Genomic DNA, 17,383 nt, shown 5'->3' with positions numbered 1-17,383 from the left:
CTTGGAGTTTTTTGATACCCAAAGATATGGTCTGTTACACTTCCTAAAAGAAACAATCTGGTGTGACTTCATTTCTTCCTATTTCATTGGACCATTCTTCTTTGAAGATATTCAGATTGGAGGGCCTCTCATCTGCTTTATTGCAGATCATTCTGGAAAACTTCATTTGTTATTAGAAGTGGCAAAGGATGTAGCAAACTCTTAGCCATAATTATGAGAGCATCCTGGGACTCAGGGAAAGTCCCCACGGACTGGAAATGTGCATATGTATCTCCAATTCACAAAAAGGATCAAAGGGCAACACGAGTAATTACAGACCTGTTAGTTTAACTTCTGTTCCAGGGAAAATAATGGACTCACTGCCGGATCATCTAGACAGGACTGCAGTAATAATTCAGATACAGCATGGGTTTTAGCATTAGCATTAGTAGAGGCATATGATGCAAAAAAGCAAGCTTATGCAGCATCAGCCAAAAAAAAAAAAAAACACTCCCATTTCACCCATCCATTCGTTCAAAATACCTGTCCAGCTGAGCCTTAAATTTATTTAGGCTATCAACTTCCACAACAAGGGATGGAAGTCTGTTCCACCAACCAACTACCTGCTGGCTAAAGGAAAATTTCTGCACATCTATCCTACATCTGTCTTTCCTCAATTTGAATTATGCCCTCTCAGGTGATTATTCTGAGCAAAAGGAAGAATCCCATTGGCATTAAGCATGCTCAAACCATTCAAAGCTTTATACACCTCTATCAGATCACCTCGCTGGTGCCTAGTCTCCAGACACTGTAATTTGCAAAACTTTAGCCTTTCTTCATAATAGCAACCCTTTGTTCCATTCACTAATCTTGTTGCCCTTCTCTGTACTCGTTCCAGCAGCTCTACATCCTTTTCGAAATGGTGCCTCCAGACCTGTATACAGTACTCAAGATGTGGCCTGACCATTGCCTTATATAAGGGAATAATCACCTCCTTATCCCTGCTAGAAAAATTCCTGTATATCATTGACAAGACACCATGAGCTACTCTTGCAGCCCGTCTGCACTGCTCAGAGAATTTCATATCTGCCTGCACAATTACCCCCAGGTCCTTTTCATTCTCTACCACTGTCAGTGTAGTACCACAGAGTTCATACGTTGCTCTGGGGTTGCTGTTTCCCATATGTAGTACTTTACATTTGTCAATGTTAAACTTTATTTGCCACCTCTCAGCCCATCTGCTCAACTTTTCTAGATCCTGTTGCTAGATCTAGTGTACTGTCACTAGTGTCCTTAACAACCCTGCCAACCTTTGTATCGTCTGCAAACTTGGACATTAAGCTTGATATACCATCATCAATATCATTTATAAATACAGAAAACAATAATGGACCCAACACTGAACCCTGAGGGACTCCACTAATAACATTAGTCCACGATGAGCAGTGTCCATTGATTACTACTCTCTGTCTTCTCCCCCTCAACCATCCCTTTATCCATAGCAGCAATTTGCCTCCAATGCCACACTGCTCCAATTTGTGCAGCAGTCTTCCATGTGCAACAGTATCAAAAGCCTTTCTAAGATCCAAATATATAATATCAAAGTTATTCCCTGCATCCAGTTCTTTTGTGACTGCATCATAGCATCCAATCAAATTGGTCAGGCAAGACTTTCCCTTAACAAAACCATACTGTGTCTGAGCTATAACTGATGTCTTGTCTAGATGATCCTGCAGTGCTTCTTTAACCAGTGCCTCCATTAATTTTCCTGGAACAGAAGTTAAACTCACAGGTCTATAATTACTTGTGTCAGCCTTTGATCCTCCTTTGTGAATTGGGGAAGTTTGTTAAGGGGAAGTCTTGTCTGACCAATTTAATTGGATACTATAATGTAGTCACAAAGGAACTGGATGCAAAAAATAATTTTGATATAATATACTTGGATTTCAGGGAAACTTTTGGTACTATTGCACATGGAAGACTACTGTACAAATTGGAGCAGTATGGCATTAAGGGCAAGTTCCTTGCTACAATGGATAAAAGGATGGTTGAGTGGGAGAAGACAGAGTGGTAATCATTGACACTGCTCTTCATGGATTAATGTTATTAGTGGTGTTCCCCAGAGTTCAGTATTGGGCCCATTGTTGTTTTGTATATTTATCAGCGATATTGGTAAATATACAAAAATATAAGGTAAATCAAGTTTAATGTCAAAGTTTGCAGATGATACAAAGGTTGGCAGGTTTGTTATTAACAGTAATGACAGTATGCTGCTGCAACAGGACTTGGAGAAGTTGGGTAGATGGGCTGGGAAGTGGCAACTGAAGTTTAGCATTGACAAATGCAAAGTGCTGCATATGGGTAGCAGTAACCCTCAGAGAAATGTACCAACTGGGTGGTGTTGCACTCAGGATAGTAGAGAATGAAAGAGACCTGGGGGTAATTGTGCAGTCAGATATGAAGTTTTCTGAGCAGTGCAGACAGGCTACAAGAGCAGGTCATGGGGTGTTGTTAATGATATACAGGAATTTTTCAAGCAGGGATAATGAGGTAATTATCCCCTTGTATAAGGAAATGGTCAGGACACACCTTGAGTATTGCGTACAGTCTGAATGCCTCATTTTGGGAAGGATGTAGAGTTGCTAGAACGAGTACAGAGAATGGCAACAGGACTGTTGAGGGGGAACAAAGGTGTGCTCTTACAAAGAAAGGCTTAAGTTCTGCAAATTGCAGAATCTGGAGAGTAGGCACCTGCGAGGCAATCTGATTGAGGTGTATAAGGCCTTGAATGGATCGAGCAGGCTCAATGCTGATGGGATTCTTCCTTTTGCTCAGATTGCAAAGCTGAAGGGACATAGATCCAAACTGAGAAAAGACAGTTGTCGAATAGATGTGTGGAAATTTGCCTTTAGCCAGTGGGTAGTTGATTACTGGAACAAACTTCCATCTGTTATTGGGGAAGTTGATAGTTTAAATAAATTCAAGGCAGAACTAGACAAGCATTTGGATCGAATAGATAGGTGAAATGGGTAGGGTTTTTTTTTTTTTTTTTGCTGTTGCTGTATAAGCTTGCTTTCTTGCATCATATTCCTCTACTAAAGCTAATGTTAATTCCTGCACTTCAACAATGGGGATGCTGTAAAATCACAATTTTAATGCAGGATGCATTACCACCATACATTGTTTAATCTATGCAAGATTCTTTCTGAGAGCATATCATTTTGATCTGGCCACCCCATTCACCTGACCTAAAGAGTAGTAAGTAGTGTGTTGTGATATGATCTCACTGACCTGCAGATTAACATCACTTCCCATTGCCATCACTCCAACATGTTACCGCTGACCATTGAAAGCATTGTGACTTGCATGGAACACATCATGATTACTAATGCGCGCGCGCACACACACACACACACACACACACACACACACACACACACACACACACACACACACACACACACACGAACACACACATTGAACACATCAGTGATAACCTATCAGCAATACCTTTTTACCTTCTCAAGACAACACTGTCATATCTGTCCATGTTAGGGATATGTATTAACTATTTTTTTGTTTTTCAGCTAGTCTCTTTAGTGTAAGAATTATACGTACACAAAATTTCAATTCAATGGTTCGACCATTAGATGATGTTCTAACAACTCTGAATAGAAATACTTTACTTATAAAGAACTCATATTTTTCAGGTCCACACAATATGTAAATAAGCTCACGATAACATACTTGAAATACTTTAGCATTAGCAACGGGCATCAGCCAAAAAAAAAAAAAAAAACCCTTATTTCACCCATCCACTTGCTCTAAATGTTTGTCAAGTTCTGCCTTGAATCTATTTAAGCTATCTCAGGTGATTATTCTGAGCAAGAGGAAGAATCCCATCCACGTTGAGCATGCTCAAACCATTCAAGGCTTTATACACCTCAATTAGATCACCTCGCAAGTGCCTAGTCTCCAGACACTGTAATTTACAAAACTTAAGCCTTTCTTCATAAGTGCAATCCTTTGTTCCATTCACTAATCTTCTTGCCCTTCTCTGTACTCGTTCCAACAGCTTTACATCCTTCTTAAAATGAGGCCTCCAAATCTGTATACAGTACTCAAGATGTGGTCTGACCATTGCTTTATACAAGGGGATAATTACCTCCTTATCCCTGCTAGAAAAATTCCTGTATATCATTGACAAGACACCATGAGCTACTCTTGCAGACTGTCTGCACTGCTCAGAAAACTTCATATCTGCCTGCACAATTACCACCAGGTCCTTTTTATTCTCTACCACTGTCAATGTGGTACCACAGAATTGATATGTTACTGTGGGATTACTGCTTCCCATATGTAGTACTTTACATTTGTCAGTGTTAAACTTCATTTGCCACCTCTCAGCCCATCTGCTGAACTTTTCTAGATCCTGTTGCAGCAGTGTACTCTCATTAGTGTCATTAACAACCCTGCCAACCTTCGTATCATCTGCAAACTTGGACATTAAGCCTGATATACCATCATCAATATCATTTATAAATACAGAAAACAACAATGGACTCAACGCTGAATCCTGAGGGACTTCACTAATAACATTAGTCCATGATGAGCAGTGTCCATTGATTACCACTCTCTGTCTTCCCCCACTCAACCATCCCTTTATCCATAGAAGGAATTTGCTTCACAACGAGATACCAGGTATTGCATTTCTTCAAATAAATAACGCTTCTCTAGTAGAGGAGGCTACTGTTATTGGTGGGCAGGCAGTTACCCTGATAATTCAGACATGCCGTCACGGTTGCAAAGTTAATTCTGCAATATGAGAGATGCCAAATGGTGAACATAATGATAATATTTTGGAGACTAAATGCACAAGGCATAATATGTTAGTAAATGGATGTAGATGCTTCCCATTCACCATCAGTTTGTTGTATTTGTACCTATTCTGTGAAAGAAAAAGTTTACCATTGCTGTGGTACACGTTTTATTGAAAATTTCTACAAAGAAAAAAAAAAAATGTGACTTTTTTTTTTTTTATGCTTTTTTTGCAAGCTGTTAAATTTAACCTCAAAAGTACTGAATATCGATGGTGAGACTCACTGTATGAGAAATTGTGCTTTGTTTAATGGGGAAACATCTATGTCTATATATCATTGCATGGCATTTCATCAGCTGTTATTGGTCAAATCCTAGCAGAAGAAACGGAATTCTATGCTGATTACATGTGTTTTTTTTGGTATGCATTTATTTTCTGAATAAACCTGCTAATTACTTACTGTGAATAGATGGTTTTACTGCATTTAGTTTTGATTGTGAGTTTCATTAAATAAATTTGTCTGTGGACTCATTTGTCTCCCCCCCCCCAACACAAAGCATTCACTTCTCCAATCCTTAGCCAGCACCCTGTGAAAAGAAGGATAGGATATATTTCTGTGTACTTGATTAAAAATCAAACATTTTGTTATTTTTAGTCAGTTGCCTAAATAGATTATATCTCCTATATGTCCTTGTTAAAAAAAAAAAACATTGAAAAAGTTAAAATTATTCACTTCTCCCATTTTTATTCAACATTTTATGGGGGGAACAGGCTATTCCCTGATATGTGCCAGATAAAATCAGCAAAAAATATTGGTTGAAAACAAAATAAGAAGGAATTTCACATACAAAATAAATAATTTTACTATTTCATTGGCATTCCATTAAATGTCATATTCTTTGATTTACATTTACTACTGTGCCATACCGATTGACTAACAGGTTCATTCAGTGAATAAGCATCCCGACCAATTGAAACAAATAAATTGACATAGTCAGCATAGTGTTCTGTTAATTCTGCTAGAATTTTTCCTCTCCATTATGTGATAAAAAAACAAACATCTTGTATAGCAGTAATCTTTATTATTGTTCTGTAAATTGTTATTCTTTGTCAACTGTTTATCTCTTTCTGAATTTCTGATTTTGTTGGAATATTTCTGTAATTAAAAGTAATAAAATTTGTTATTCATTTGCAGAAATAATAAAACCCATACTATACAGGACCAATATGAATGGTAGTATGATTATAGCTAAAGTAGCAACACAGCAGAGTTTTTTTTGTTATATTACTGGAACCCCAACTCCTAATATATCTTGGTTCAAAGATTATAAATCATTTAATGTGAGTAGCTTACCTGGTGTAGAATTAACTGAAGAACAACAGAGACTGACTATTAGACGAATAGTTAAAAAGGATTCAGGATTTTATCAATGTATAGCAAAAAATAGAGGAGGAGAAGAAACTGGCAATGCTACTTTGGATGTATTAATAGGTAAGAAGGTCTAGCTGTCTATAATTTTAAAAATGGAAAAGTTATTCTTAAGTGAATACTTTGCAGTAAGCAGCTGGTTACAAATCTGTTCAATTAACTTAAAAATTTTATGCAGACTTGTTATTGGTTGCTCTGAATAGTTAAAGGTATTTTACAATTTTGAATATAGCGTCTACATTATGGTTTGCCACCATTTTTCAATCAAAACCCAGGTTTTTTTTTTTTTTTTTTCGATTTTAAAAACTTTCACTTCCATTGGTGCTATATAGTGACCTTGGATTTAATCCCACCCTGCTACTGACACCAGTTGTGCTTTCTGTATAATTATTGGATAATGTGTCAGTAGTAATTGTACTGTGCAGTTCTTACTTTGGTACAAGTTTTTTGTCTAAAAAAGCAATTTATAATTTTATCTTTTGAGTAATTTTTTTATTAAAATTTATTGTTTACAAGAAATTTGATGTTGCAAACTGTCAACATTTTCTAAGAGATATGTGGGGAAAATATGAAATGAAGAAGGGGCTTTTATATGAAGACAACAGCAATAACAGTTATAAACTACTGGATTTGGTATGAGAAAGTACAGTAACACTGCTTATTTTGATCATGTTTGTTAATTGTATTTCATTCTATTAAATTCCAGTTTTATTACTTGAAAGTCCTAAGAATAGTTCAGGTAGGAAAAATTGTAATAATATATGTACACATTTAATTTAACTTATATAATTCAAACTATAATTCAAGGGAAGACAAGAAAAATTTGACTTATAGAAGTAGAATTAATGTATATTGTAAATGGACAAGTTTAATGTATTTATTATATATTAAAAATCTGTTATAGCCAAAGCAATCAATACATTTTACAGATATTTGAATAAATTTAATATTATTTTTAGTAATATTCAGAACCTTTAAAACTGCAGTAAAACTTGACATACCACATACACATCATATTCAGATATCAGTTACCTATGTATGAGTATTTTATCTACTATATACTGTAATTCAGTTAAAATTCTATTTTTCTAATTGTGTGGCATTATTTCTTTGCTGTGCAGAACAAAAATTTTTTTATGTGAGGAGTGTAATATATCATCACTAATTAAAATATATCACAGCTTAATTTCCCCTCATACTGGGGATAAATTAATTTCACCTTTGTCTTCATTTGTCTTTTAACTGATCAGAATTAATAACTACTCTCATTTTTATACTTTTTATGATATCAGCATCATATGGGAGATAGGTTTCTATCATATTACAATCTATACTCATGTATTCATTGAAACTGGCTTCAAAACTTTTGTTTTAAACTTAGACTGTTTAAAAAAAAGAATTTTGAAGTTTTGGGATTTCAAAAAGTTTTAGGATTTCATAATTGTATTCCCATTCTTCTGCTTTCTTCTCCTCCTCTCTGTGAAATAGTCCAGTCTTTCTAAAAACAGATATGAAATTGTTTGGCAGGTAATATCATTCCATTCTCTGTCTAGAGAATGGAATGATTTCATAACACAGTCAAGAAATGTTATATTATATGCAGTATTTCCATTTGTCAGTTATTCTTAAAAATTTGATTGATGTGCTGATTCAATAGTGTTACTTTAGATTTTTTAAAATCCCTGGTCTAATGGCAGTAATTTATATATAATTTTTGGTGGTAGTGTCTTTAGATACTCCCACTCCATTCATTAAAATTATATGATGATCATGAGGATAGTTGTTGACAAATAACTGAATTTAGCTCATCATAAAACTTCCAGCCAATGTGTGTTACCAACTTTCATATATTGAGCTGGTCATCCTTGAGTTTGTGTTATTTTCATAGATGATAAGATGCAACTTCACACCTATAAGACATCTTGATTTTTTTATTTTCTGTTATCAGTAGTTTTAATTTTTTTTGTGGCATCACTGTTTGCACCTAAAAGCATGGTCACATGATCTTTGCTTCTTTCATGCTCTGCCACTATTCACTTTAAAGCTAGTGTTTTATCTAGTAAGCATTAAAAATAACAAAAAGCAGAAGAAGAAGAAATATTTCATCAGCATTGAAAATGTCATTTGGATCAGGATTTTGTGTGAACTATGGTAGCACTTCTTGTCTCTAATTTTCAGAGTCAGTATCAGACACTGCAACGCTTTCTTCACAATACCAGTACTATTTTTAAATCTATCTAACTGGCTGTAATTTGTTTTAAATTTGCTATTAACCCCAGGGGCTCACATCTGGTGAGTATGGGCTTGGCACACCCAGGGTCCTGAGCTGGATATCATCATTCTTCTCTCTCTCTCTCTCTCTCTCTCTCTCTCTCTCTCTCTCTCTCTCTTTCAGGGTAACTTGGGAATTTTGTTTTGGCTGGTGCAGCATAAGCCTCAAGCTTTCTTGCACCATATGGCTAATAATAATAATAATATTCCAGTGGTTAAAACACTGGACTACCAGCCTGATGGACACGGGTTCGAATCCCGCCTTGGTGGAAGCGAAAGTGGCTCTACGCTGGGAGACCAATATAATAATAATATTATTAAATGAGAATAAAAAAAAAATTAAAAAAAAACATCGCGAAAGTTACCCCACTGGACTTACCTTTCCCAAGGTCGGGGCGAGAGCTGAGGCAGATAGTGGCGCCATCTGATGTCACTCAGTAGAACTAAAATAATTAAATAAAATAAACCACTGTACATAAGCCGAAGCTAAACAAGTCCACCTACATAGATGGATGATGTCGCAGAGAAATATTATTCATACTGCATCGAGTGTGGTGCAGGATAAAGTCACTCACGTTCAGGCCTTAGGCAGAGGGGTCAGTTCAAAAAGATGGAGACTGTCTCCCGAGCAAGACAGTAGAGCAAGTGGCACTGTCCCCCTGTAAGGCTACCACAAAAGAAGGGCAAGACCATCCAGCCCCACCAACTGGAAGTGCTTCCTACGCAACTGCACTAGTGACCACCCAGGAAGGAAGAAAACGCCAACACATGAAATGGAGCATTGAAATGAATACATACATCATGCGAGCATACTATGAAATAACCAGGCTTGAGACCAATATGACAATGTACATGTCGCGGCTATATACAAAGTGGTTGGAATGTTACCCAGATATTCAGGTCACCGAACAGCGAAGAGCAGATCAAAGAAAGACCATCGTCACAAAGAACCTAATAGCTCCTGCCATCTTGGAAAAAATCAAGCAGGATGTTAGCGATCAACTACAAAGCACAAAGAATATGGTCAATATGGAACTAGAGGAGGAACAGCATACCATGAAACAAGAGGAGGAACAGCAAGAAGAAATGCAAATGTAGCTGAAGTTGAAAGAGACGAAGTCATGATATCCAGAATAGAAGAAGAGTGGAAGAATGCCCTAACAGAATTTGAAGGAATGGACCCCACAAGAACCCACGTGATACCTAAGCAGAGGCCAAATAAAATTCTGTGGAGAGTAACAGACCACCTCAATCGGCAAATAATGCCACATTACCTTGACAACAATGGTGCAAAGCTGGAGGCTATCCACACAGATGTATACTGTGCTGCCATAGCAGCTACTAGGATTAATAGAAAAGAAACAAGAGACCAGCAGCAGAAGAACTGAAAACAGAAGGAATCTCCAGCTTGGGAAAGAAGACTTCAGCAGAAGATAGAAGAATTAAGAGTCAAGATAGGTCAGTTGACCCAGTACCAACAAGGTAATAGAAGTAAGAAATTGATTGGAAAGGCGAAGGGCATCCTCAAGAGAGACAGTGTCCACAGCAAACATGAGACCAGAAATCAGAGAATAGAAAAATACTTTGACACACTGAAACAGAACCTCCTCGCACTCAGCAAGAGACTATGCAGATACAAAGAGAGCTCCAAAAGGAAAATAAACAATCAAATCATCGATGAGGACCAAAGAGCTTTCTACAGGAAACTGGGTGAAGATGAGAAAGCAGGAAATGGACCACCCGAGAAGAAGACGATCGAGGAGTTCTGGGAAAATATCTGGAGTTGTGAGGTAAGACATAACAGCAGAGCACCCTGGATAGAAGTAGAACAGAAGAAAACCAAGGACATACAAGAGATGAGAGAGTGGGAGATTTGAGAAGAAGAAGTAAAACAGTCGATCAGGAACACCCACAACTGGCAAACCCCAGGAATTGATAACATCCACAACTATTGGTACAAGAAGCTCACCTGCACACAAGCAGAGCAGTTCACTCGAATGATAAGGCACCCGGAGACAATTCCGAAGTTTCTCACAGAAGGAGTCACATATCTGAAGCCTAAAGACGAAGGTACAAGAAACCCCGCAAAATACAGGCCAATCACCTGCTTCCCAATGATGTACAAGATCCTGACCAGCTGCATAACCAAGAATATATCAGATCACTTAGATAGTTAGAACATAATGGCCGAACAGCAGAAAGGATGCAAACGGAGGAGCAAAGGATACAAGGAGCAATTAACCATAGATGCCGCAGTTATGGAGCAAGCCTACAAGAAGCACCACAACCTATACATGGCCTACATCGATTACCGCAAGGCCTTCGACTCCATACCTCATAGCTGGCTAATAGAGACCCTGAAGATCTACAAGGTCAATCCGAAAGTTACAAACTACCTAGGAGCAACAATGGCAAAATGGAGTACCACCGTTAAGGTCGAGAACATCACAACCTGGCAAATCCCCATTAGAAGAGGAATCTTTCAGGGAGATGCTCTGAGTCCACTGTGGTTCTGTCTAGCACTCAACTCATTATCCACCATGCTTAACCTCAAAGAGGGAAGAAAGAACCTGTACACCCTCACCCACCTGATGTACATGGATGACATCAAGCTCTACGCGACAACCGAGAAGCAACTTCAGCAACTACTCTGGATCACTGAAGAATTCAGCAAGGACATCAGGATGGAATTTGGTCCAGACAAATGTAAGACCCACACACTGCACCATGGAAAATTAGTTGGCCGAAACTACCAGCTGCTGACTGGTAAAGAGATCGAAGCTATGACAGAAGGAGAGACCTACAAATACCTAGGGATGATGCAGGCTGAGTAGTTAGAGCACAAGGAAATCAAGAAGTGCCTGACCGAAAAATATCATCAGAGACTCAGAAGCCTACTAAAAGCAAAATTGAACAGAGGGAACACAGTTAAAGCCATAAACACCTATGCAGCTCCAGTACTAATACACCTTCGGGGTCATAGATTGGACTAACACCGAGCTGGAAGATATCATGCAAAATACAAGGCAATGATGACCAAGAGTTGCCAACACCACCCGAAGTCAGCAGTGGAGAGACTAACAATAGCTTGGAAAGAGGGAAGAAGGGACCTGATAGACCTGATAGAGCAACAGAAAACAGCGATAGTTAACCTGAAGGATTACTATCCTTCAGGTTATCAACACAGCACCACTCCACCATAAGGAAGATAGATAAGTGGTATACGCCACTCAACCTAAGCGAGGAATCCCCTCCCGCCCAGAAGGTACAAGAAACGAAGTTAGAAAGATGGGCAAAGAAGACACTACATGGCAGACACTACAATGACCTTCACCAAGATCACATCGATAACATTGCTTCCAATGCATGGCTCACAAGCGGGACACTCTTTCCCGAGACTGAAGGATTCATGCTGGCCATCGAAGACCAGGTAATCAACACCAGAAACTATAGAAAATACATTGCAAAGGAGCCCGGAATGTCAGATGACACATGTTGACAATGCCACCTGGCCTCAGAAACGATCCCACACATCACTGCAGGGTGCAAGGTGATCACCCAGACTGAGTACACTCATAGACATGACCAGGTAGCCAGAATAATACATCAGAAGCTAGCGAGGAAATACCTGTTGAATAAAGAAATTAGAGACCCGAACCCACAAGCTGTACTGGGACCGAGCCATAATAATGGATAAGATCATCCTTCAAGACTGGACATAACCCTTGTGAACAAGATGGAAAAGGCTACCTGTCTGATTGATATAGCGGTGCCCAACACTAGCAATGTCCAGAAAACCCATGAGGAAAAAATTAGAAGTACACGAACCTGAGACCTGAGGTCAAGGAGATGTGGCATATGCAAGAAGTATTGACCATCCTGATCATCGTTTCAACCACTGGTATGGTACCAAAGACTACATAGCAGCCTAGCAGCAGTAGGTCTCCCAGAGAACCCCTACAAGGAACTCCAGAAAGTTGCAATCCTGAACACCTGTAGGAAAATCAGAGTTGTTGTTATTTGGTTTTTAAGAGCATTAGCAACGAAGGCCATATTGCTCTGGGGATATGCGGTGGTCATTCCCTGACCTTTCCGCATCCTCCGTATTTGGTGGTCATGGGCTCGAATCCCGGTCTAATCAAGAAGCATGTGCTATGCACTGCTGCTCCTGCCCACCTAGCTATGGATGTGCCGGATAGTCAGAGATTTCCTCGACTAACAGTAACACCTGACATTACAACCACCCTGTGTACTTGGTAGCAGTACCCGTCAGGAGTGGAATCCACCAATCAGGGAGAAATAATATAAGAGCAACAATAATAATAATAATCCCCTAGTTTTTAACCAAATTGTTCTGCTTTTTCTCATGATATTGAATTGGATACTAGAATATTTTTTATCTACTTGCAAATTTTCCAAATCATATCTTCTGTCAGGAAAACTACAAAATGTCAATTGTTTTAAGTTAAAAATCATTTTTATTCTGTAGCACTCAACACCAAACCATTGCTTTTGACCATTGTTGAAAGAGTACTTGTTGGAATTAAATTATAAAAATTAAAATTAAAAAATTGGAACTAAACAACAGCAATATGTTCACATGGTAGGAAAGTATTAATTACAATTAATTATCTTTTAATAATACCTAATGTATGCTTTTGTATGATTTACTGTAACTTATTAAAATTCCAAAAAGTAGCATTAATATCCTTTCTTTTTTATACTGTTGTCACCTCCTCAATTACCATTCTTTTTTTCAGTTTGTGTCACAGTTTTAAACTTTCTTTTGCTAAGAATAATGGGGAGAAATAAGATTATGAACAACACAGGCAAATTTCACAGTACACTAATTATGCTAAATGCTAATTGCAGCCAGTAACAAACTTACTAACAAATTGCAACTTGTTTATCAAATGACTCAGCGACCACTAAATTATGACCACCTACCTAATACCATGTTGGACCACCATTCACATGGATAACAGCTACTATTCACTTACGCATTAACTCCACTAGATGTCTAAAGATGTTTGTAGGGATTTGCAGCCATGCTGTCTTCCCACACACTAGACTTCCCACAATGACTTCCTTCACACTAGACTTCCCACAATGTTGAAATAGATGACAGGTGCAGGCTAAATTATTATTATTATTATTATTATTAGCTACATAGTGCAAGGAAGCCTGAGGCTTATGCTGCACCAGCCAAAACAAAAATTCCCGAGTTACCCTGAAGAGAGAGAGAGTAGAAAGGAAAGTAGAAGGGAATCACCAAGAAGAATGATGATATCCAAATGCCTCACTTCCAGTTCCAAAACACCCTACAGGTGCTCAGTTGGATTGATGTATCAAATTTGTAGGACAGTCAAGATGGATGATATCTTCACTGTGTGTTCCTTGAACCACTCATGCACAATGTGGGCCTGATGACATAGTGCATTTTCATCTTGGAGATACCATTTCTGTCCAGGGAAAAATGCAATATGGCAGGTGCACATGGCCTTGCTGCCAGTAAACCTTACAAGTGAAACTTTGGTCTTTATGCACTAGAGATCCTAGTTCTTGCCAGAAAAACATGACCACTATTCAAGCTACCACCACCTGCCTGGATAGTGGGCACCATGCACAATGGGTCCATCCACTCATGTTGCTTGTGCCACACACAAAGGCTCTGTCAGCATGTTGTACCAGGTATTTGGTACAACATGCTGACAAATTAATGGAGACACTGGTTAAAGAAGCACTGCAGGATCATCTAGACAAGACTTCAGTTATAGTTCAGACACAGCATGGTTTTGTTAAGGGAAAGGCTTGCCTGACCAATTTGATTGGATACTATGATGTGGTCACAAAGGAACTGGATGCAGGGAATAACTTTGATATCATATATTTGGATCTTAGAAAGGCTTTTGATACTGTTGCACATGGAAGACTGCTGAACAAATTGGAGTAGTGTGGCATTATAGGCAAATTGCTGATATGGATAAACGGATGGTTGAGTGGGAGAAGACAGAGAGTGGTAATCAATGGACACTGCTCATCGTGGACTAATGTTATTAGTGGAGTCCCTCAGAGTTCAGTGTTGGGTCCATTATTGTTTTCTGTATTTATAAATGATATTGATGGTAGTATATCAAGCTTAATGTCCAAGTTTGCGGATGATATGAAGGTTGGTAGGGTTGTTAAGGATACTAATGACAGTACGCTGCTGCAACAGGATCTAGAAAAGTTGAGCAGATGGGCTAAGAGGTGGCAAATGAAGTTTAACATTGACAAATGTAAAGTACTACATATGGGAAGCAGTAAACCCAGAGTGATGTATCAACTCGGTGGTATTACACTGAGAGTGGTAGAGAACGAAAAGGATCTGGGGGTAATTGTGCAGGCAGATATGAAGTTTTCTGAGCAGTGCAGACGATCTGCAAGAGTAGCTCATAGTGTCTTGCCAATGATATACAGGAATTTTTCTAGCAGGGATAAGGAGGTGATTATCCCCTTGTATAAGGCAATGGTCAGGCCACACCTTGAGTACTGTATACAGGTCTGGAGGCCTCATTTTAAGAAGGATATAGAGCTGTTGGAACGAGTACAGGAAAGGGCAACAAGATTAGTGAATGGAACAAAGGATTGCTCTTACGAAGGAAGGCTTAAATTTTACAAATTACAGTGTCTGGAGACTAGGCACCTGTGAGGTGATCTGATTGAGGTGTATAAAGCCTTGAATGGTTTGAGCATGCTCAATGCTGATAGGATTCTTCCTCTTGCTCAGAATAATCACCTGAGAGGGCATAAATTCAAATTGAGGAAAGACAGATATAGGATAGATGTGCGGAAGTTTGCCTTTAGCCAGCAGGTAGTTGGTTGGTGGAACAGACTTCCATCCTTTGTTGTGGAAGTTGATAGCCTAAATAAATTTAAGGCTGAGCTGGACAGGTATTGGAACGAATGGAGGGGTGAAATGGGAGCATTTTTTTTTTTGTTTTGGCTGATGCTGCGTAAGCTTTCTTTCTTGCATCATATGCCTCTACTAATGCTAATTTGGACTCATCTGATCATCACACTTGTTTCCAATCATCCATTATCAAGCTAGCATGCTGTTAACAGCACAGCATTCACCATCAGTGATGATCAGGAATCCCATCTGCTATGGAACCTCATAGACCTGAATGTGCAGGGTATCGTCATTTGGGATCTTGTTGTTTCATTTCCCATGTTGTATTGCATCATCAACTGTTGCACAGTGACCTGCCCGTGCAATGTACTGTACCATTTGCTCACAATGAACATCCACCTTGTGTAATCCTTTACAATTCTGTTGGCAGGAGGTGACTGACCCATTCAACACCATTCTTTGTACACCTTAACCACAACTGACTGGGCTGTGAGCAACTGACAAGATGTGCCATTTCTGATGTGGAAACACCTGATGTATGAGCTCCCACAATCATACCCTTTTGAAACTTTCTGTGATGATATCTTTACTAAGTTTCATAACTCCTACTTTATCACTTTGACTTACACAACCAAATGTAAATTACACTGGTCAGCATAAATTTCCTCCCTGAAATAATTTCGACACATTCTCATATGTTGAAAAATTCAGATGTGCTTAAAAAGTTTCAAATGTCATAGGTTAATGACTAAAATTAATTTAATAATCTTTTCCATCTATTTTATCTATTTATTCTTTCCCCTAGAATATTTGTGAGCTTTCTACAACAGTTGAGAATGTTCCAGAACATTCTAGAATATTGTGATGTGCGGAAGAAAGGTCAGAATGTTTCTAGAAGGTTCTAGACCCTTTGACACAGTTCTCTAGAAACATTGTGAACCTTCTCTACCAGCATATATACAATTGGGTTCCGCACCAAGCAATCATTTTTGTATTTCAAAAAATGTATGTGTTTCAGAGGGCTAGTGGTGAACAAAGTGAACGAGTGTTTTAGTGAATTAGTGTTTGTAAACAATTGTTGTGTGTACAAGTGTAGATCATGAACTGTGTTTAAATAAAAAATAAAAATATACAATTTCTTAATTGTGTTCTTATGTGCACATACCTCAACTGTATTTGAAATACGTGCTGAATTAAGCCTGATAGCTTTTGTTATATTTGTGGAGAAGTGGTATTAAAATCACAGCAGAAGTCATTGTCACAAATTGTGAGAAAAGCCTATGAACTCTATTTTGGATGCAAAGTTGGAGATCAAGATAAAGTATGGGCATCAAAGATTTCCTGTAACTCATGTTCAAGGACATTAACAGGCTGGCTTAGAGGTAGTCATAAATTGATGCCTTTTGCTGTTCTAGTGATATGGCAGGAACCTTGAGACCACATAAACGATTGTTACTTTTGCATGATGAATGTTTCTAGTTTTTCTGGGAAATCCAAGCATAAAGAAATGTATCCAAACATACCTTCTGCTCTAAGGCTGGTTGCTCATGACGATACAACGCTATTTCCAAATCCACCAGAAACTTATGGACATGACTCTGATTCAGGATCAGAAAAGGAGTCTCCAGAAGATGCAGAGCCCAGAATGAGTATAGATGCAGAATTTTCAACTCTTGATACTGCAAAGCTGCATCTAATCACTCAGGAAGAATTGAATGATTTGGACCTCTCCAGAACCAAGGCTCAATTACTAGGATCATGGCTTCAGCAGTGGAATCTTCTTGAAAAAGATGTCTAGGTGTCTTTTTATAGGAAGAGGCAATCTAATATAACAACCTAATTACTCATGGATGGTGCTTTGGTTTATTGTAACAGTATCGAGGAATTAATGAAAGAGTTACATCTGGAGCATGCCCCCGAACAGTGCAGCCTTTTCATTGATTCCTCCAAGGTCAGTTTGAAAGCAGTTTTACTCCATAATGGAAATAAGTAT

General features: G+C 38.4%; 1 protein-coding gene across 2 annotated transcripts in view; it reads left to right on the top strand.

Moving 5' to 3' along the window:
- LOC150078070 (vascular endothelial growth factor receptor 1-like) overlaps positions 1–17,383 on the top strand; it is a 341,587-nt gene that overhangs the window by 201,485 nt on the left and 122,719 nt on the right. For both annotated transcript variants that reach the window (XM_090385266.1, XM_090385267.1), the window contains one exon: positions 5,994–6,290. In XM_090385266.1, the coding sequence (XP_090241392.1) occupies positions 5,994–6,290 (297 nt within the window). The remainder of the gene's footprint in view (positions 1–5,993; positions 6,291–17,383) is intronic.

This window comes from Mastigoproctus giganteus, chromosome 11, assembly GCF_048544385.1.
Source record: "Mastigoproctus giganteus isolate SK-2022 chromosome 11, ASM4854438v1, whole genome shotgun sequence".
NCBI lineage: Eukaryota > Metazoa > Arthropoda > Arachnida > Uropygi > Thelyphonidae > Mastigoproctus > Mastigoproctus giganteus.
This window is presented reverse-complemented; position numbering and strand designations above follow the sequence as displayed.